At 43.8% G+C, this 22,746-nt stretch overlaps 1 protein-coding gene across 1 annotated transcript; it reads right to left on the reverse strand.

Moving 5' to 3' along the window:
- Positions 1–1,782: 1,782 nt before the first annotated feature.
- On the reverse strand, positions 1,783–22,032 carry CHRNA1 (cholinergic receptor nicotinic alpha 1 subunit). Its single transcript, XM_021923727.2, has 9 exons — positions 18,534–22,032; positions 13,678–13,823; positions 13,521–13,565; positions 11,748–11,857; positions 8,813–9,008; positions 8,098–8,335; positions 4,432–4,655; positions 2,771–3,010; positions 1,783–2,447 (listed from the first exon to the last, which is right to left on the reverse strand). The coding sequence occupies exons 1-9, from the start codon at positions 18,574–18,576 to the stop codon at positions 2,316–2,318; spliced, it is 1,374 nt and encodes a 457-aa protein (XP_021779419.1). The 5' UTR covers positions 18,577–22,032; the 3' UTR covers positions 1,783–2,315.
- Positions 22,033–22,746: the final 714 nt, after the last annotated feature.

The raw sequence follows: 22,746 nt of genomic DNA on the forward strand, positions 1-22,746 counted from the left end.
AAACATCAATCAAGGACTTGACCTCCTTTCTGGGGCAGGGGTTAATGCATTTTTGGTTGAATGCAGGATAGCTGTATCACACTGGGTGAACTATTAACTTGTTATTGTCTTTATTTGGAGACCAAGTATGGCTTAAGGCGATGGGTATGGGTGCCAAGTTGACAAGGGGTGGGTTTGTGATGGTTAATTTTAGGTGTTGACTTGACAGGATTAAAGCATAGCTAGAGAACTGGTAAAACATCATCTCTGGGTGTATTTGTTTCCACAGGAGTCTGATGTGTCAGTCAGACTGAGTGGGGAAGATCTGTCCTCAATGTGGGTGGGCACCATCCAGTTGGCTGGGGGCCCAGATAGAACACAAAAAGGCAGGGGAAAGGCAAACTTGTGTCTCTCTTCTTGGAGCTGGGACACCCTCCTCCTCCTGCCCTTGGACATCAGAACTCCAGGCTCTCTGACTCTTGGACTCCAGGACTTAGACTGATGTTCCCTCTGGGTTCTTAGGTCTTCAGCCTTGGACTGAGGATTATCCCATGGGCTTTCCTGGTTCCGAAGCCTTCAGATTTGGACTGAGTCATGCTACTGGAATCCCAACTTGCAGACAACCTGTTGTGGGACTTTTCAGCCTCATAGATATATTTATAATGTCTCATATGTATTATTTATTTTCATCTTGTAAACTTTAACCCATAATATAGTTTACTCTACTACTAGAAACTGTGATACACACACATATCTTATTGGTTTTGTGTTTCTGGAGAACCTTGACAAATACAGTTGGATTATGGTGATTTGGAGGCCGTCAACTAAGCCTGGCCTGTAGCTGCACAGTTTCTAGTTCTTGGGTAAACTATATTGTGGATTAAAGTTTTCAATGTGAAAAGAAATCATTTTCTCTTCTACTTACTTCTTCAGAATTTTAGAAATGGTGATGTGTAATACATTTCTGGTTTCATTTATAGGACTTGAACCTCGAACATGATTGGAATAAGGGCTGGTAGCAGGGGGAAGGCAGGAATTTTAATTGGGAAGACAGAAGGATGGATTTTTGCTGAGACTGAAATTCTTGAAAACACTGAGCAGAGTTACAGGATGGCCTAGATGGAGCCAGGGGTGGCTGGGAGAGCCAGTGAACAGATGAACTGACCCAGCCTGGAGCTGCTTTGGAATCTCAAAGTCTGGATTCAAATCTTAGTTCTTCTAGTTTGAGCAGAGAACTTTACCTCCCTGAAATTCAATTTTCTCATTTGTAAAATAGGGACATTACAGAATTTCCCTGAAATTTAGTTTTCTCATTTGTAAAATAGGGACATTCTAAGATTTTATGAAGGGTATGAGGATGAAGTCAACCCATACAGGCAAGACGATTTCCACAGTGCCCAGGCCCTACTGTTAGGACTTGTTTCCCTTCAGACCCTGATCAAGCCCAGGTGCCATATGAGACGGGTAAACCTTCTCTGACTTCTCAGGTCTAGAAATCTGCTTTAAAATATGGAATTTTTATCAAGGGCAGTGGCTCACACCTATAATCCCAGCACTTTGGGAGGCCAAGGTGGGCGGATCACTTGATCCCAGGAGTTTGAGACCAGCCTAGGCAACATGACAAAACCCTGTCTCTGCAAAAAATACCAAAGTTAGTTGGGTGTGGTGATGTGCACCTGTAGAATCACCTGAGTCTGGCAATGGAGGCTGCAGTGAGATGAGATGGGGCCACTGCACTCTAGCCTGGGTGATACGAGTAAGACCCTGTCTCAAAAAACAATCAAACAAACAAAAAAACCCATGGATTTTTGATGCAGTTTGCATTTTAGTTTATGTCATTTCTACTGCTTCCTCTCTCTCTGAATCAAATGCCTTATCTCTTTAGGACTGGTAGATGGAGTTTTATTAGTAGGTACAAAACTGACTGTTAAGCAAAGGATACACTACATTTTAAAAAGAACATCAGCAACTCCCTAGTGGTCTCGTGGTTAGACAAAATAAGTAAACACATAAATATAACAGCAATGACAATGCAACAGAAAACCTCAGTTATCCTGGGAAAAACTTCCAGACACTGGAAATGAACACTTTTTTAGTGATTAGTTTCATTTACTAAAGAGGGTTCACTCTTCAGGGAGACAGCAGAACTAAAGGGAGAAGCAATGTGAAAACACTTCAAGGCTATAAACTTACATAAAGGTAAATCTTATCAATAATAAGTACAGAAGATTACACGTTTGATAAGTGCAAGTGTAGCAAGCAGACAAATCTTCCTCTCCTGCCCTTCTTTGCTCTGGTAGGTTCTGGGGCAGAGCTAGGCTCAGCTCACTTTCTGCTCATCCTTGCTGATTTAATTCAATGAGTCGACCTGCAAACACGGCTAGGGTTCCGATGATGCAGACAAGCATGAAGACTCCGAGGAGAATGTGGTCCATCACCATTGCAACGTACTTCCACTCCTCCGCTGCCTGGGAGAGAGGAAAATGTTAGACAGAGTCTCCCTAAGGTGGTTTCTGGACTCACAACGTTTGTGCTTTGCATCATCTAAGGGCCCTTTAATTTGTAGATCTCTAAGTCCTGCCATCCCTTGGCTGACATTATCTTTATTTTTTGAATAGATTATTTACAAAGTGATAACTTACTAAGGTGGTCTAGAGGTGGTCACCAGGGTTCATCTCAGGTCAGTAGCTGCCTGTTGTATGCCACCTACTTGTCAAGTCAACTCACCATCTGTGCTTATGCATTTGACCATTTAAACCCAGAGGCGTGGATTTCAAGCCACAAAGCTTACATTGTTAGACTCCTGGTCTGACTTCATGGTCTCTGCGATGTACTTGATGCCCTCGATGGCACTTTTCACCTCAGGGTGTTTGATCAGGGGAGAGTGGAAGCCCATGGGTGGAGGCCCTGGCTTTCCAGAAATGTCGGAGATATCGATGTCTTCTGTAAAAATCTTTTTGTCTTGCTTTTCTCTAGATGGTCTTTTCATTGTGGAGAAAAACATGATATTTGGGATAGTGTCGATAAAAACCTAATACAGAAAAGAAATCCATGCATGAGAATTATTGTCCACAAGGAAAGCATAAAACTCTGTCTTTGAACTATCAGTGTGATTTGGGGCAGGTCATTCAGTTTTTCTGGGCTTCAGTCTTCTTGTTCTTAAAACAAAAGAACTATACTAGATTTTTTCAGAGATCCCTCTGTATCCTTTCTGTGAAATGGCTATGGTTAACAGCGACGATTCTGTAATGTGAGAAGTTCGCCACCGGAGGGAGCCCATGTGCAGTCATCGACCTGGGGCCACCAATGAGCTTAAAAGCTTCAGGATCCCTTACAGGTATGGAAACTGCCTTGGCAATGTGTCACCCGGATCAAATGGTTAAAGAAGGGGCGCCTCCACTTCAAATATATCCCACAAAACAGCTAGACTGTTTTCTTCTGTTTCCTGTTCCTGAAGAAACTGCAGTACAGGTATTGCCAGGAGCCGTCTAACAGCCTTTACAGAAACAGGGACTCTTAACTCTCCTCTTAAAAGAGTACATTGTGAGCAGTAGCTTCTTTTGTCAATTCCTGACAAATATTTTACATTCTGCACAAAAGATCCTGGACTTCAGTGTCTCTGTTAAGTTTTGTCAAAGAAAGACATATTTGAAATGTTAAATTTTTAAATTCAGTAACGTAAATATTTGAGAGCAAGTCCGTCACTAAAAGTCACCTTTTGACCCTCTCTTATCAGGAACCCCCCCATCTCTAGCCCTCATTCTATTCTCAACAGATGATTTCACCAGCAAAAAGCCAGCCAGTCTGTTCACAAATTGGAAAACATACAAAAGAAATCTCGAGAATTTCACGGCATTTCAATAAAAAGAGCCGTTTGTTGATCTTCTCTAATTAAAGAGATTCTTTAAACTTGAATTTGAAATGAGCTTTGTTAATTCTGTTTTTCTTTTCTCTCTGGGAAGGCTACAGGAGTTATTTATTCCTAAAAAGAGGCCAAAGAAAGTTCCTTCCAAAAATTCTAAAGCCCAGAAAGAACTCAGTTCCAGCCGGGCGCGGTGGCTCACGCCTGTAATCCCAGCACCTTGGGAGGCCGAGGTGGGCGGATCACAAGGTCAGGAGATCAAGACCATCCTGGCCAACACAGTGAAACCCCGTCTCTACTAAAAATACAAAAATTAGCTGGGCCTAGTGGTGAACGCCTATAGTCCCAGCTACTCAGGAGGCTGAGGCAGGAGAATGGCGTGAACCCAGGAGGCGGAGCTTGCAGTGAGTCGAGATCGTGCCACTGCACTCCAGCCTGGGCGACAGAGCGAGACTCCGTCTCAAAAAACAAAAAAAAAAGAACTCAGTTCCTAAATAGCCCCAAGTATTAGCTAGAAACCCATTGGTTCCTCGAAGGGGAGGCCTGTAGATGTGCCCCCGCGTGGAGTCTGCAAGGGCCTCCCCACTCACCTTCCGCACCCAGTCGGGCATGACATGGGTGCTGGGTGAGCGGTGGTGTGTGTTGATGACGATGACGGTGATGATGATGGAGGCAATGACGAACACCATGGTGAACAGCATGTATTTTCCAATCAAGGGTACAGCACTGGACGTGGAGGGGATCAGCTCCACGATGACCAGAAGGAACACAGTCAAAGACAGTAAGACAGAGATGCTCAGAGTCATCTTCTCCCCTGGAAAGACAAAAAAAAAAAAAAAATCCCACAACCACCTATCTGGGTTGGGCTGCAGTGTTCCTCCCACCCCACCATTTCTATGTGGAAGTCCTGAGTCCTGGGACCTCAGAACTTGACTCTATTTGAAGACAGGGACTTTAAGGAGGTAATTAAATGAAAATGAGGTGATATGGGATAGTGAGGAATCAAGTATGACCGGTGTCCTTATTAGGAGAGGAATTAGGACACAGATGCGTGGACGGAAGGCCATGGGACACAGGAAGAAGATGGCCATTACAAACTAAGGAGAGAGGCCTCACAAGAAACCAACTCTGCTGGCACCTTGATCTTGGAATTCTAGTCTCCAGAACTGTGAGAAATTACATTTCTGTTATCTAAGCCTCCCAGTCTGTGGTGTTTTGTGTGGCAGCCCAAGCAAACTCATTCACTGAAACCCAAGGGTAAGAGGAATGTGACCGACATGTTCTCAAAGCATTATTCTGGGAAATCTCAAAGCATTTTTTCCTGCAGAATTTCCTGTGTAACCTCCATACCTTAACTTTTCTGACAGCAGCCAGTGGCAAGCATTTCCATTAGAGGCTGCCAAGCAGAAAACGGAACAATATTTCATCTCATGCTCCAGATTTCTGATCCTTGGTGGAACCCAGGAAACTGATAGGAGTCCACTAGGGTGGACAAGCTGGACTCGGTGTGGCATTTCCCATCTGCAGCAGGATGCATTAAACCTCATAAAACTGAATCACCCCTGGCCTACTTATTACCCAGCAGATGAATGGGCAGCCTGCAAGTACACGTTTCTTTCTGTTATTAAGGGAGCAAGCTGTAAGACCAAAACCCAAGAAAAGGACAAAATCTGAAAGGCTAAGGAGTTCTCCTTGGCATCCTGAGTGATCTTCTGATACGGTGGTTTCACACCACTCACTGTCTCATTTTCATGTAAGAGGAAGTTTGTCTTCTCACTTATTTCTTGTTTTGTTTGTTTTGTTTTGCATACTAATGGAGCAGGGATTTCCGCAGCCCCCACCTCTTTTCTGCAGACCCTTTGATCTCAGGAGGGTTTTGGCTGGGCCAACTTGGCAGCAGGAAGGTCAGGGGCTGAATGGCACTGAGGTATTTTTGTGAGGCTTGACCTCACAAATGAATATTTGTTGAACAAATATTCATTGAGTAAATGAAAAATCTTTTACTAGATGCAGCAGAGAAGCTCTGGGAGGGACTTTCCCTGGGCTGGCCTTGCTGTTGGTGCTGCTGGAAACCCTTGTGTTACCCTGCTTTCAATGATGAAGCTTTCCCCTACTGGCTGCTTCCAGATTCTAGAATATGTATAGAATATGTATGTATGTATAGGATACAGCGCGGATGCTAACAAGATATTGTCAATTCTACCTGGTGGGTAGGAAAACCTTTCCAAGTGAAAAAGAAGACAACTACAAATACAAAATATTTGTCCGCTTATATAAAATTTCTTGATTAATAATAATTATAATAATAATAGCCAATATTTATCATCAAGCATAATCTTTGTCCTAAGTGCTTTTCTTCCTTCTTTCTTTCTTTCCTCCTTCCTTTCCTTCCTTTCCTTTCCTTTCCTTTCCTTTTCTTCCTTTCTTTCTTTCTTTCTTTCTGTGACGGAGTCTCACTCTGTTGCCCAGGCTGGAGTTCAGTGGTGCCATCTCGGCTCACTGCAACCTCCGCCTCCAGGGTTCAAGCGATTCTCCTGCCACAGCCTCCCAAGTAACTGGGATTACAGGCATGTGCTACTACACCTGGCTAATTTTTTGTATTTTTAATAGAGATGGGGTTTCACCATGTTGGCCAGGCTGGTCTCAAACTCCTGACCTCAAGTGATCCATCCGCCTCGGCCTCCCAAAGTGCTGGGATTACAGGCGTGAGCCACTGCATCTGGCCCCTAAGTGCTTTTCAAGTGCAAATCATTTAAGGTTTATAGAGACTCTTGTTAGTTCCTATAATGCCCCGACAGTGTTTTTATTTTTAAAAGTTTCATTTGAGGGCCTGGTGCAGTAGCTCATGCTTGTAATCCTAACACCTCGGGGAGGTCAAGGCAGTGGGGATCACTTGAGGCCAGGAGTTTGAGACTAGCCTGGGCAACATAGCAAGACTCCATCTCTATTTATTTTTTTTTTTAATGTAAAAAGTTGCATTTGATTAGAAGGTTGAAAAAATTGTGTTTGTGATAATTTATTTAAAAACGAGTGCAGGGCAGGCACAGTGGCTCACACCCGTAATCCCAGCACTTTGGGAGGCCGAGGTGGGCGGATCATTTAAGCCCAGGAGTTTGAGACTGGCCTTGGCAACATGGTGCAATGCCGTTTCTACAAAAAATACAAAAATGAGCCAAGTGTGGTGGCACATGCCTGTAGTCCCAGCAACTCAGGAGGCTGAGGTGAAAGGATCACTTGAGCTTAGGAGGTTGAGGCTGCAGTGAGCCGTGATCACGCCACTGTACTCCAGCCTGGGCAACAGAGTGAGACCCAGTCTCAAAATAAAAACAAAAACAAAACCCCGAATGCAGTCACTGGACCATGCACTCTGTGGAGTGAGGCACTTTCTGTCTTATTCTCTACGGTCTATCTGCCACATAATATTTGTTCAGCAAATATTCATTGAGTAAATGAATAATCTTTTTTCCTAGTTGGCGAGTTGGATTTAAAGTTTTGTGGGTGTGTTTTTAAGTCATTTTGATAAAAATTGCTACCTGTCATAAGCCTGAGGTCTGTCTGTAGCATCTTTCTTTTTTCCAAACTTGTCTGCCGTAAATGGTTTATGAATAGTGACTTGCGGGCAGGCAGATGGGTACCCTTTCGTCCTTTCTGGTAGATGGTTGTTGTTTGATAAAATTATGTCACAGATATGATTACTCAGTAGGAGGTGAGTAAGTTGTCTAGGCTGATATGTGAGAAAGAATAGCCACTTGGGAAGTAAGGTCTTGTGTGTGAAGATGCCGCCATTTGGAAATAGATTCTGCATATCTCTATATGCAGAATCTATTTTCAAGTGGTGAGCAGCGGGTAAAGGAGCAAGACCAGGATTAGTCAGTATATAGAAAGTGACTTCATCGTGGAAGTGGCATGAGAAGTGTCTGGGATCACACGCCTTACCCAGCACATTTCTGGGCACACAGTTGGTATTCAGCAAATAGGTATTGGTGGCTAATGTACTTTAACCAGCCTGAGCTACAACGTGCATCTTGAGGGTCATGTTCAACTCCCTGCCACTCTGGATGTCTGCCCCAGCTGTGAACTCCACTCACAGTGACTCTCACCACTGCACACGCCCACTCAGCAAATGCACCCTCCTAATGATGATGGTTCGGGTCGATCTGCCTGTTTGTTAGCACATGATTATTTCTGGCTTTCCCCAAAATAGCAGCACGAGACCCATCAGCGTCAGCAGCAGCCGTCATGGCAACCGCACCCACCTGAGTCTGTGGGCAGGTAGAATACCAGGCCAGTTAAGAAGGAGAAGAGCAGGCAGGGGATGATGACATTGACGATGAAGTAGAGGGGCAGGCGCTGCATGACGAAGTGGTAGGTGATGTCCAGGTAGGGGGTGTTGGGGCAGCAGGAATAGAACACCCAGTGCTTCCAGCCTCGGGACTCCTTGATCACCCACTCTCCGCTCTCCATGAAGTTGCTCAGGTCTGGCTGGTCGCTTTCCTGAGAAAGGAAATGAGGTTTCGAAATCCCAGGCAGGTCACCCTGATGAGGGGCAGCGTTTTGTAATCAGCAGTGACAAGGCCACAGATTCCAGCTCTGTGGGTCACACACCCAGGAGGGACTCTGGGGCACTACTTCTTTGGGGTCTTAGATTCCTTTCCTATAACATAAGGGGGTTTGGACTAGTAGCATTCTCCATTTTGGCTACACATTCAAGTCACCTGGGAGCTTTAATACATATTGATGCCCTACCGCCGCCCAGGCCCATTACATCAAAATTTTTGAGACTGAGCCTGGGCGTAACAAATTAATTTAAGCTCCCATTTTGTTCTCCCTTGCCAAACAACTCGAACCATCAACCTGGATGATTCCTGAGTTCTAACTGGTACTGAGAGCCTATGATTTTCCAAGGAAAAGTTGGAGACCCGAATCACACTTTTCCTGAAACCACCCTTATCATATGTGGCCACCACCTACCGGGTTGATGACCACGACAGAGCCGTCATAGGTCCAGGTACCCAGCTTCATGCTGCAGTTCTGTTCATCAAAGGGGAAGTGGGTGACGATGATCTCACAGTAGCTTTTAAAGATGGCTGGAGGTGTCCATGTGATGTGGCCAGTGTGGTCCAGGAGCACTTTGGTGAACTTGACAATAGCAAAGTCACCATCTGCACTACAATTGGGATAAAAGAGGAAAATGGCTCCAAGTGACAGATGAGCATTCCATTCCGCTTGGGAATGTTAACAGGAGACAGCTGTTAATTATTCAGGTGCTAATTATAGAAGCGCTCTTTTGGGCAGTGTCACTTCTTATCTATTGCAATGTTTCCCAAACTTGATAATAAGAATCACTGGGGTGCTTGTTAAAAATACCGAGTCCTGCACACCCTCTAAGTAAACCCTGAATCTGAGTATCTGGGAAAGAATGTAGGAACCCACAGTTTTAAAGAAATAACAGGTAAAGTGGGTCCACTGCATCCCAGATTATTTTTCCAGCCCTCAGGAGTATTTGTAATGTTAATCTTCATCTATTGCCTCCTTGAGGTACTGTGTTGGGGGAAAAAAACAGGAATTTTACATAAAAGCACCTCCAGGGGCTCGTTACTGTGACAAGCAGGTTAGGGAAGGGGCCTTCTACTACCTTTGTTGTTGTTGTTGTTGTTGTTGTTGTTGTTGAGACAGAATCTCGCTTTGTTGCCCAGGCTGGAGTGCAATGGTGCAATCTTGGCTCACGGCAACCTCCACCTCCCGGGTTCAAGCAATTCTCCTGCCTCAGCCTCCCAGGTAGCTGAGATTATAGGCGCCCGCCACCACACCTGGCTAATTTTTTGTATTTTTAATAGAGACTGGGTTTCACCATGTTGACCAGGCTGGCCCTGAATACCTGACCTCAAGTGATCCGCCTGCCTTGGCCTCTGAAAGTGCTAGGATTACAGGAGTGAGCCACCGTGCCTGACTGGCCTACTGCTTTTTAAAGAACGATTTAGAACTCTCTGGAGTGGAGTCACAAACTCAGATACCTCCAGGGCCAGACAGGTGAGGAATGAGTGCAGGGTGACACTGCTGAACAGACTGCGCCTCTCTCCTGTCAGGAAGGTGCCACCTTGCAGTGTTCCCTGTTGTGTTCATGTGGGAATGAAGGCCCAGTTTTGCCAGATTTGGATTCTTCCTCAGAAGCTGGAAACCTAGATTTTTTTTTTGTTTGTTTGAGACAGAGTCTCGCTCTGTCACCCAGGCTGGAGTGCAGTGGCATGATCTCGGCTCACTGCAAGCTCTGCCTCCTGGGTTCCCGCCATTCTCCTGCCTCAGCCCCTCAGAGTTTAAGGTTACAATGAGCTATGATCACACCACAACACTCCAGCCTGAGGAACCGAGGAGAGACCTTGTCTCAAAAAAAATTCTGGAAGTTTCAATGTTGGATTTTTCTAGAGAGGCTAAAAAACAGATTTTAATGTGATATTTCTTGGTTTTCAACTGTTGGCAATGATTTATTATTTTTAAAAATACAGACACCATGGGAGGTTCTAAAAAAACAAAATAAGCCACTTCTGCTGGCCTTATTCAGTGGACAACTTACTCTTTCCATAAACAACAGTCTGTGTTCAAGGGATTTAGCAGAGGGCAGGGTGTTAGAATAGGTGTTGAATGGGCGGGATGGGGTCTGTCTCAGTGGGATTTCAGGGACATAATGGCATATGTTGGTCCCTCATGTCATAAATCAAGAGGTTTTCTTCCCGTTGGTTTTTCCTTGGGACTGAAGTGGGCTCTGTACCTGGAAAACTGTGTGGCACTGGACCCACCCAAAGCAGCCCGAAGGGCAGAGTCATAGGATTGTCTTAGTCTCTCCCAGTAAGCAAGTAAAACAGAGTTCTCTCCTCACCAGGGTGTCCCTGAGTGAGTTTGGCAAAAGAACCAAAGGATTTTAATTGCTCTTCTCAGATTCCTACTGGAAGAGAAACTGAAAGATACTTTATCAGCCCATTTGTCCAAAAAGGTTACACAAATGATCAAAAAATTTGGCTCAAACTTGAACTCCAGGTATAATTGGACAACATGTGGCAGAAAATCGAAGCTTGAAAGGGCCTGCCTTAAAGGGTATGGTTTTCATCCACTAGCCCTGTCACCTTCCCTGAGTCTGCTAGGACACACAGCTTGTAGACCCCCAACACATGTTGTATAATGTCAGACCATAAATCCTCCGGGCTGGTGTCGCATGCTTCTGCCGGGGAAGGATGCTTTTTGAAAATGAGCATTTCCTGACAAATGAAGGGCGTATGCTAATGAATGTGTCATTAGACTAGCACGTCTTGAATAATATTATAATTTCACAACATGCAGTCTGTCGTGGGGCCCAGTGGACGGGCAGTGAAGGCATCCCAGGCCAACAGCAGCAGTGGGTGTCAGGAAGGCGTTCAGGATGTGATGAGTAACAACCCCAGTAGGCTCAGAAATATTTGGTAGGGAGGACACTGGATTCCAAGGAACTCAGCGATAGGGCATTTGGGTGCCTTGGAAAGTTGCCACACGTGCTTCAGGGGCTCTCAGGGATCAAATGTCCCCCACACTCAGCCTGGATTCAATTTGGCTGCAGTAATCCTTTCTCTTTAAGTCATGAGACACTGTATGGCATCCCTAGCCCATCAACTTGGCTCTTGGTTTAGAGTGATTTATTTTTTTAATTTTCTAGAGACTTTGTCTTGCTACGTTGCCCAGGCTGATCTCAAACTCCTGGCCTCAAGCAATCCTCCCACCTTGGCCTCCCAAAGTGCTGAGTTTATAGGTGTAAGCCACCATCCTGGGTGATTTAATATTAGCAGTGGTGAGAAGCATTCCGAGCGCGCAGCCCTTCCATTAGGGCACTTTACTCCACCTGCCCCAGGAGTGCCCTCCACCGCCCATGCAGTTTGCTCACTTGTTATAGAGAACAAAGTCTGGGCGCCAGATCTTTTCTGAAGGAATGTGAATTTTTTTCACACCGCCATAGTCATCTGGATTCCATTTTAGGTTGTAATCCACCCATTGCTAGAAACAAAGACATACAGCTAATTAAAAAGTCAAAAACAAGAGATTATTAGATTTATTTTTAAAATCTAAGATTATCAAGAGCCCTGATGTGCATGGGAATTCAGTATTGACAGAAATTGTGCTTCCATAAGAAAAGTTGGATTCAGAATTCAGCTTTCACTTCAGTAAATAAGAACAGCAAACAGCACTGATGATGTGCTCACACTGTTTCAACCACCTTACCTATATTAACTCATTTAGTCCTCACAACAATCCCATGAGGGAGGGTGATTACTGACCTCATTCTACAGACGAGAAAACAAAGGAACCCCCCAAGTCACGCAGCTGGGAGGTGGCAGATCTACCATGTCACCCTGTCCACCCCCAGGAAAGGAGAAAGATCCTAGTGTGAACATTTTCCTCAAGCAGGCAGCATCATTTTTTAAAAGTACCATATATTTTTCTACATTATAAAAGTAATGGCTGGGCGCAGTGGCTCATGCCTGTAATCCCAGCACTTTGGGAGGCTGAGGCGGGTGGATCACCTGAGGTCAGGAGTTCGAGACCAGCCTGGCCAACATGGTGAAACCTCATCTCTACTAAAAATACAAAAATTGGCCAGACGTGATGGTGGACACCTGTAATCCCATCTACTTGGGAGGCTAAGGCAGGAGAATTGCTTGAACCTGGGAGGCGGAGGTTGCGATGAACCGAGATCGTGCCATTACACTCCGGCCTGGGCGACAGAGTGAGACTCTGTCTCAAAAGAAAAGTAATACAGGTTGAGGATCCCAAATCTGCAATCTGAAATGTTCCAAAATCCAAAACTTTTTGAGCACCAACGTGACACTCAAGGAAATGTTCATTGCAGAATTTTGAATTTCAGATTTTCAGATTTGGGGTTTAACTGGTGAGTATATGCAAATATTTCAAAATAAAAAAAAATCCAAAATCTGAAACACTTCTGGTCTCAAGCATTTTGGGAAAGGGGTACTCCACCTCTATGTGCCCATTGCAGCAAAACTGGAAAGCACAATGCTATGGGTTCAGTTGTGTCCCCCTAAAATTCACGCTGAAGCCCTAACTCCCAGTATTTCAGAATGTGACCTAATTTGGAGATAGGTTCTTTAGAGAGGTAATTATGTTAAAATGAAGTCATTAAAATAGACTCTCATTCAATATGACTGATGTCTTCATAGAAAGGGGGAATTTAAAGATATATACATGTATTTAAATATACATATATATCATACGTATATGTATTACATACACAAGAAGAACGCCATCTGAACATGAAGACAGTCATCTACAAGCTGAGGAGAGAGGCCTAGGACAGATTCTTCCTCACAGCCCTCAGAAGGGACCAACCCTACCAATACCTAGACTTTGGACTTCTATCTTCCAGAACTGTGAGATGATAAATTTCTGTTGTTTAAGCCACCCAGTTATGGCAGCCCTAGCAAACTAATACACACAGAAAAAGCCCTAAAGTTAAAAAAAAGAAAAAAAAAAAAAAAAAAGCAAAACTGAAACCAAACAGGATCCATGCTTTCACCATCTCAAAATATCTACTTTCAACATTTTGGTATATATCCCTGTTACCCAGATTGATTTCCTCTGGGCCCAGGTTTAATTTCAGGTGAATAAAAGTGACATATATGCGATTATCTGGCTAAGTTACCTGTTTCAGACGCACATTGGTTGTCACGATCTGATTTACTTCATCCTGGAAAAAAAAAGAAGGCATCATTTTTTGGGGGGAGAGAGGGGACCCAGGGGAGGAAACCCAGGGGTGAGAGGTCCGGGTGTGTGGGCAGCCCCCAGTGCTCTTGTCTCACCACATTGATGAGCTGTATCAGCTGCAGGCCCACGGTGACCTCCACGACCTGGTGGTGGTCTTCCACTGGCCGCACCACGCTGCTGTAGTCTTTAAATAGCTTTGCCACCAGACGGGTCTCATGTTCGGAGCCCAGGACGAGGCCAGCTGAGACAGCAGATGACACCCACACTGTCAGATTCTGCTCCCCACCCTCCAAACACATGAACATGAGGAACTGAGGCATGAGCCTCAGTTCCTTCTAATGGAAGGCACACAGCCCTCCTTGTTGAAAGGCTCCCAAATGCAGCCGTTATTGCCGTAAGTTGTTTTCCAATTACAGTTACTGGTGCAGTCCCTTACCCGGTGACAGTGGAGTATGCCGGATAATCACAACACTTGTACTTTGGACAGGTGACATTCCTTAATACAGCCTGGCTGAATCAAGTTTGCCAGGTACACACACACACACACACACACACACACACACACAGGCACACACACACACAAACGAAAAAAAAGCCCACAAAAAAGCCAATCTCAGTGTTTCAGAGCAGTGTAATGAAATCTTGTACTGGCTGCGTCAGATCTCATGATGCCATGAACAGCCAAAATTGATGCTGGTTCAAACCCTCTAGAGTGGCCATAATTAACAAGTGGAAAATAACAAGGGTTGGGAAGGTTGCAGAGAAACTGGAACCTCATGTGTTGCTGGTGGGATTGTAAAATGGCAGTTCCTCAACAAGTTAAACACAGTTACCATACGATCCAGCAATTCCACTCCTGGGTCCACACCCAAAAGAAGAGCAGCATTATTTACCATAGCCAAAGGGTGAAAACAACTCAAGTGTCCATCAACAGGTAAATGGATGGACAAATTATGGTATACATATGAACTATTATTCAGACAAGTAAAAGGAATAAAGGAATGATGTACTGACACATGCTACAACATGGATGGAGCTTGGAAACATTTTGCTAAGTGAAAGAAGCCAGACATAATGGGGCAAATATTGTATGATTTCATCTATATGAAGTATCCAGAATAGGTAAATCCATACAGAGAGAAAGCAGAGCAGGAGTTACCAGGGACTAGGGGGAGAGAGGGATGGGGTGAGACTCCTTAATATGCATGATGTTTCCCTTTGGGGTGATGAAAACGTTCTGGAAATAGATAGTGGTGATGGTCATATAACATGTGAATGTACTTAATGCCACTGAATTGTATACTTTAAAGTAGTTAAAATGGTAAATTTTATGAAATGGGTATTTGACCACAATTTTTAAAAATACCACTGCTGGCAGGTACACGTCCTAGTTAAGTTGTTAAAGTAGAGTGAAAACTGTGCTTTGTTGACCTGGGTTTGGGGCTCCTACTTGGAACACGAGCGATTCCAAGGAATCTTTACTACATTTCCTTCAGGATAGTGAGCAATATCATCTAATATTCTCAGAACCCACGGCCCCCTTTTCTGTCTACAGCTCTTTTCAATCTTCATCAGCCTCAGATGAAGCAGGCGGGCAGATATCCTCACCTGAGATTCAGGAAGGTTGGACCACTTGTCCAAGGTCATGTGACCAGTAAGGGCAAAGCTCGGTTTAGAATCCTGTCATTCTGCGCTGAGCTCCTGCACTAACTCTTGATACTAACAGTGTGTTGTGAGCTGTCCTGGAAACTCACAACTGCAAGTGCCACTATTCCTAGGAGAAAATGTGTTCCAAATCCCAAGTGTCTTATGAAGGATCTTTGTAACTCAAGCCTTCCGTGCATTGGGGACTGTGTGTTCAGAGCTGGGAGAGGAAGTAGACACATGATACATTTGCCTTCATTCACGTAACCAGATCTCCCCTTTCCGCAAGTTATTGCTGAGGCTGCAGTGCAGTAGCACAATCACAGCTCACTGCCGCCTCGACCTCCCAGGCTCAAGCAATCCTCCCACCTCAGCCTCCCCCAACCAAGCAGCTGGGACCCCATCTCTATAAAAAAATACAAAAATTACCTGGGCTCGCACCACCACACCCAGCTAATTTTTGTATTTTTTGTAGAGACGGGGTTTTGCCACGTTGTTCAGGCTCGTCTCAAACTCCTGAGCTCAAGCCATCCACCCACCTTGTCCTCCCAAAGTGCTGGGATTACAGGCAAGAGCCACCTCACATGGCTAGTTTCACAAATTTTCTGAACCCAAAATGTTCCAAGGGCACTCAGTGCCCAACCATGCAGAGATTTCACATGACATTTCCCCAAAACCATCTGCATCTGAGGACTCTTGAAGGGAATATGTTGTTTGAAGATCCAGTTTTTGCAACCACCCCATTGAGCCCCTGGGACTTGATAATCCTTCTGTCCTCCATGCATTTTCTATCCTGGGCCTCATCCCTCCCACGGTGGGGTTGCAGACTGGAATGGATTACTGAGCGCCTTGGCCACTGAATTTGAAGCTGTTGCTTTGGCCTTGCCTTGGGCTGCTTATTTTTAAATGACTGTTCACTCCAGTTTGACAGGAAGAACATATTAGAAAGCAGAGGACAGAGCAGATGGTCAACATTATGTAGTAGGAGGACTACGCAGAGCAACCCTATGGCCCACTAAGAGGAAGGGGAGGATGACAGAAGCAGGCATAATCAGCATTTCAGCGATAGTCACCTCCTCCTCTCCCACCCTAGCCAATAACAAGGTGTCTGTTCCTTCCATAAGGAATTTGTAAGGAAGGAGGGCTTCATTTCTTAGATTGGTTCACTGGTATTCTTTTCTTTTTTCCTCCCCAAAGCAGGGTAGAGTGATAGAAAACTCACAGGACTCAAAGTCAGATCTCTATGATTCCCTTCCCAACTCCAATATGGCCTGGAGAGTTGGATTAGTTCTTCACGGATTCAGTGAATCACAGTAAATACTTTTGTAAAAAGGTAGGGCATAAATAAACAAATATGCAGAGAAAATATTAAATAATGTCAAATCTCCCTTTTTAGCAAGATTATATTTGTAACCTTTAGTCAGATGATGGTAACATTAATTTATTCATGAACTATTTATTGAGCGTTTACTGTAAGCAAAGCATTGTTCTGGGACCTTTGAGATATTCAAAAGTGAATCCTTCTTCCTACCCTCATGGAGATTGACATTTGTCATTTACGTAAATAACTGTGAACAAGTTGGAAAGTGATATGCCATAAGAAAGATGGCAATGAAGTGCTTGGGATTCCAGAGGCAAAGAGAAGAAAAAGTTGAAGTGAAAAGTGCTGTATAAATAGAACAGAGATCACGCTGTGTTAAGCTAACACAGGAAAAGGGTCCCTGATATAAATGACAATTTTGTCCACAAAGGACTGATCCTAAGAAGGGAAACTCAACCACAATTTCAAAGTGTTCCTTTTGTACCACACTGGTTCAGTTTGTATTTGTCTGTAGGAAATAGCTCCCCGGGCTGGTCAAAACAAAGTTTGAACTGTTACTAGTCCTTATTAGATCATTATTATCTTAGATCATTATTATCTTAACCTGATCCTGTATCTCCTGCTACCTTTGGCTAGTTCAGGCTGTGTTTTCTGACTGTGAATGTAATAAACTGAGTCTCCAACTGACCACATTCCAAAATGTATAAATTAAGTGACCTTGGGCAGGTCAGCTTTAGCTTCCTTGTAATAAAAAATTGAGGATGTTGGACTGCCTGATCTAGCTCTAAATTTCTGTAAAACACCCATGGAAATCAATGCCAGCAAACTCGAGATTTGCCCTAAATACATATCACATACTTCTTTAATAGCTAATCATGCATTTTTGGTTAGCAATAACCAAAATCCTAAGAGCTCTCTTAAGGATTTTGACATTAAAGCATATCATTTAAGAACTTTTCAGTGAGTGTCGTTTTGCACACACACACACACCAAGTCAGCTTTGATTGGACAGAGTCCAAATCCCACAGGATATAATTTATCTGAGTTTAGGCTCTTTCACTCAACTCTGCTATTTGAAAAAATTAATAATAAAGCTTTTTGCCTGTTGCCCAGAAGGCCTGTGTTTTTCAGAGCAATATTGGAAATGAAAAATCACAGGATGTCAGCCACCTTGTTTCTCAGTTAGGATGATATCACCAGTAAACTTTTATGTGAAGCAATCAGCAAACATCTCCTGTTTCCCTCTAGCGGAAGTCTGGGATTCAGGATGGTGTTTCAGCTGCTGTGTTAGGACACATTCCAGAGTAGAATGCAGGTCAAATGCCGTGCAAGGTTTTATAGTTTCAATTCAAACCCAAACCTATATATAGTAACATCCTTTAAAAAAAAAAAAGTAGATAGGAATGCATTCATATGGAATTTCTTTTTTATTTCACAAATTCAAAAAAATTACAAAATACTTCTGTCTCTGTGGAGAGAGTTTAGTTACGATTATTAACTGGTTTCTATCTCCAGCACATGTAGCTGTCAATCAGTCCTCTTTATTATTAGAATTCTCCTGGGGCAGTAAAAGGACTTGTTAATTCCATTGTTTGTGATTATAAGGCACTGTTCTAAGTCTCTGTCATTGTTTAAATATGAACCCCAGGACACTACCATGGTCCACAAGTGGTCCAGGTCCTACAAGTGGTGCAGAGTGTTCAGAGAGATGAGTTGGCTGCCAGGCATGATGGAGGGAGAGACGTGTGTGTGTACCTTGAAGTCTTTGATCAGGCAGTTTCTATTTTAATTAGATAACGCAAACTAAAAATCTTTATCCAAAAACTCAATCAAGCTAACATCAGGAAGAAATTGACAGAGCAGCCTCTGGTTGGGGAGGATCTGCCGTTTTGTGGTCTCATCAAAGAAGCAAGACTTTGATTGGGGGCCTCCAGGACTTTAGCCTCAAAGGAGAGCCCTCCCCCATCCCCTGACCCCAGCACTTACCTGAGCAAAGGCTAAAGAGCAGGAGGAGAGGCCAGGGCTCCATGGGCCACCGGAGCTTGTGTGGACCAGGGCAGAGTGGTGGCCTGTACTTCTCACTGGCACTCTGACTGGGCGCTTGGCTGCTGGAGGGTTTGGAAAGCAAGTCGGCTCACTAGAGCTATTGTTTTACACCACCTGTTTGCGGGAGCGACAGCTGGGCTGCCCTCAGCCCTGGAGCCTAGGGAGTTACTGGCACTGTACACCATTACAAATGTGCCTCGCTTTACACAATTGCTTACCCTTGACAAGCTGAGTATGAACTGCGTTATATTTTAAATGCACCAGGAGTCAGATCTTAATGAAAAAAAAACGTATAGAAAGGAAGGAATTATTTTGAATGGTGAGCAAACCGCCTCCCTTTTGTGTAAACCAGAACCTCATCTCTGTGGGTTGATTTGATTAGGGACATTTGGTCTGAGTAGATAGTCAGCTGTTTGTCCTAAACCACAAAAATCCACATTCTGCAAACATGGCTTCAGTTTCATTTCCTCTGCCTCAGTGTTAGGCTGAGGGTGCCGGGGGTCTTTTGTGACTGCCTGGATTTCAGAAGAGTGTAGCTGGTGTTAAGTCCGCTGCTGGAGAGCCCCCATGCTGATTGGGTTTGGTTTTTAACAAAGACGGCTTCTTCCATAAAACTGACTTTACTGGCCCCCAGAGTGGCTGTTCCAACCCCTGCCTCTGTATCAGGCAATACCTATCCCACACGAACCATTAGCTGGAGCAAATTGCCCACGTCCTGTGCACTGTGATTCAAGTAAAGAGTAATTACCGGGAAAAAGTGTCCCACCGCATCAGCATTTGTTCTGGGTCCCTGCCTCCTTCCATCCGTTCCTCTGCCCACTCTCTCACTCAGGGAAGCAGAGAGCAGAGTGGTTCCGCTTTTCAATTCTTTTGCTTGAAAAACATCCTGAAAACCAGCAGTTAGTAATTTCTCAGTCTGAGAAGTATTGTTACCCGAGCTGCGCTTCTTTGCAGGGCGTGAGGTGGGTTCACAGAAGGAGACGGTTATTTAAAAGTATCCTGCCTGTCCTTCCAGGCCTCCTTCCCACATGGAACTAGGTGACAAAGGTCCTCTCACCTCAAGCCCACGACAACATCCTGACAGATCCTCTCATTCCAGTGGATTCGAACAAATCATTAGAGAAGGGGCTCGGAGGGCAGAGGAGAGAGCTGCAAGCTCATACTATTTATATTTTTTGTTTAAACTGTGGAAGATCAGTTAACTGTTTGCTAAAACAAATTTAGTTCTCTCCCTTCCACGGAATAGCCCTGTGGGAGAAATACAACCCCCACCCTCTGACCAGCCCCTTCCATCTAAATGCAGCCATGGGACTGACCTCTGGCCAGTGGCATGAGTGGAAAAATGTTCTCAGACTCAGCCCTGCCCTTCTAGCTTTCTGACCGGCTAGAATGGACATGGTCCTGAGGGCAACCTTAGAAACCATGTTCTGAAGGTGTGTGTTGCTTTTGATATTCTAAATCCTTGAATGACTGCATGGAGGGGGACCCCCTACCCACCTGGTCACCACCCAGCATTATTTCAGTGAAAACAAAACATGTGTTGTGTTGAGCCATCAAAATCCTTGGGTTTATTTGTATAGCAGCTAGTGTTCCATAATTAATAAAAGGTTTAGCCCTTTGCACTAGTATCCTGAGGTTAAAAAAAAATTCTAAAATATGTAGCACTGCAGCAGAAGGCAAGAACATTGATATTGGAGGCTGAAAAGATGAAGACCCATGTTATATAGTACCAAATAATTTCATAAACTGTTGTCCTCAATTACTTGGTGAACAACGTGTCTACTGAGCCCGTAGCTCCCGGAGAAGAGTTTGGTAAACCCAAAGTTAGTGCACGATAGCTCTTTCTGGCTTTGTTCAGCAAGCCAGTACAAGGAAGAGCTGAGCTGAGGCAAAAATGTGCTGGTTCAAGAGCTGAAATGAAAAGAAATAGAATGAGTCCAGAAATGTGGAGTCTTCTGTTTTGAACTTCAAAGAGTAAGTGAAAACATGGAATAAAGGCTTTGAGCAACCAAAGCCCTTTAAGATTTGTGTTTAAACAGGCAGCTTCATCACAACAGCAAAGATCACTTTAAGGATGCTTTCTTCATAGCCTAGCTTATTTTTTTCAGATGGCTTCACGATGGCTGCTATTAAGTTGAAGGAGAGAGGTATAGTGGTTAGGATGCAAATAAATACATCCGATTGGAAAGGTGTGTCCAGGAAAGAAGCCCATGTGTGTATATAGGCACGTGGGAATGTTGGAAACAAATATTGCAGAAGCTTACTCAGTATTTGAAGGAATTGTATTGCCAAAGAATTCACTAACCCAGGCTACAAAAGTTTTGGTTGTTCAAGGTTTAAAGCAGTCCTTGAGTTCCCAAACACGCACAGCCTGAAAGCAGGCTCCAAGATCTGCACAGTCTTCCAAAAAGGGTGCTCTCTCCATCCCCTCCTTCAAATGTGGCAGTGAGTGAGGGAAAGTGGGCAAGGAAGAACCTCCCAGGGGCATAGCCAGGAACCTCAGACAGCAACGGACACGGGAGTCCCACCCACACAGCAGAACTGGGTCGAACTGAGGAATCTGTTGAGAACTTTTCTGTGCCCACCCAGGTGCCTCTGGCTTTCTGCTTACTGCCAATGCCTGCAACCCTGTAATTGAGGGATTTTTTTTTTTTCTTTTTTTTTTGGCGATGGGAACACATGAAACAAGCCTGAGATGCAGAAGTGTTACTGCCTACAGAAACAGGCCTCAACCAATGTTGGAGTATAAATATCCCCTCTCCCTCACCCCTTGGACTGGGTCACCCCCAAGCGTGCCCTATGATGTCTCTCTGTGGGAGTGAGTCCCTGTTGCCCATGACAGACATGCCTCAATAACCCTCCCTGTATTAGCTTCCTCTCCTTCTCTGTCTCTTCTCTCCAATCTGCCACCTCTCAAGTCAACTCCCTACAGGGTCAGGGGGACCTCAACTCAAGACAGAATTTCTCCCACTGCCTGGCATGGGGTCTTCACAGTGATATCATTGGAGGCTTCCCCCCTCATTGCCACCAGCTTACCAAATTTCTTCTAAAGGTGAACAGTTGAAACCGTAGACTAAAATAAATTACTAAAACTGCTATTAATATTATCCTCAGGAGTAACCTATTTTTTATTTAAAAGTTTATTATTCAAGTAATTTGAATTTATTATAGAGAAATTGGAGAACAGATGAATGAAAATACCTGCTCTCCTTCTACCCAGAATATTTATTTTAATGTTTCAGTTTGTGTCTGTTCAGACCCATTTTCCACGCATTCCGTTCATTCATTCACTAAAAATTTTTTCACTGGGTTTTGCTATGTGCCAAGCAGTGTTCTAGGCGTTTGGAATACATCAATAAACCCAGCAGACAAAGATTCCCGGTGCTCAGGAAAAACGCATTCTAATTGGAGGAGATGGAAAATTTAAAAATATATATATATTTTACAATTTATTTATATATTATATGTTATATAATATACAAATAAGATATATATCCTTTAAACAATTTTATATATCATGTTATATAATATATGGCTATATATTATATATCACATATGTTTATATATGTTTACATATATTATGTAATATATGTTTATATATTTACGTATATATGTTTATATATGTTTACATATTATGTAATAATATGTAAGCATATATAATATATAAATGGTAAAAAATATGTATATATCTTTTTTATTTATATATAAATATATATCTTTATATATCTTTTTCTTATATGTTATATAAATAACATATATGTAATTGATATAAGTAAATTGTTATAACTAGAAAGTAAATTGTTTAATGTGTCATCAGGTAAGAAATGCTACAGGAAAAAGAAAACGCAGAGCGGGATAAAAGGGGACCAGGACAGCTGGAAGAGGATGGCTATTTTAAACACAGCAGGTAGGGTGGGCTTCACTGAGGAGGTGGCATTTGAAGGAAATGCAGACAGGTATCTGTGGCAGGAGCATTGCAGGCAGAGTGAGCAGCAACACAGTCCCTGAGGGGAATGGGACTGGTGTGCTCGGGCATAGCCAGGAAGCTGGCAGGCTGGAGCAGGGCGAGAGTGGGGAAACTGCTAGGAGATGAGGTCAGGGAGCAGCCCAGGGAAGGGGGATGCAACATGCATCCTCGACTTTCATTCTCTGT

Source organism: Papio anubis, chromosome 10, assembly GCF_008728515.1.
Source record: "Papio anubis isolate 15944 chromosome 10, Panubis1.0, whole genome shotgun sequence".
Lineage (NCBI taxonomy): Eukaryota > Metazoa > Chordata > Mammalia > Primates > Cercopithecidae > Papio > Papio anubis.

What these genes read in the sequence shown, in the direction of transcription:
- CHRNA1 (XM_021923727.2), bottom strand. Translation starts at nt 18,576, where the DNA reads ATGGAGCCCTGGCCTCTCCTCCTGCTCTTTAGCCTTTGCTCAG. An exon ending in CTACCTGCCCACAGACTCAG is followed by an intron (nt 4,656 to 8,097) that starts GTGGGTGCGGTT and finishes TTGTCTTTCCAG; the next exon opens with GGGAGAAGATGACTCTGAGC. An exon ending in TGCCCGACTGGGTGCGGAAG is followed by an intron (nt 3,011 to 4,431) that starts GTGAGTGGGGAG and finishes TTTCTGTATTAG; the next exon opens with GTTTTTATCGACACTATCCC.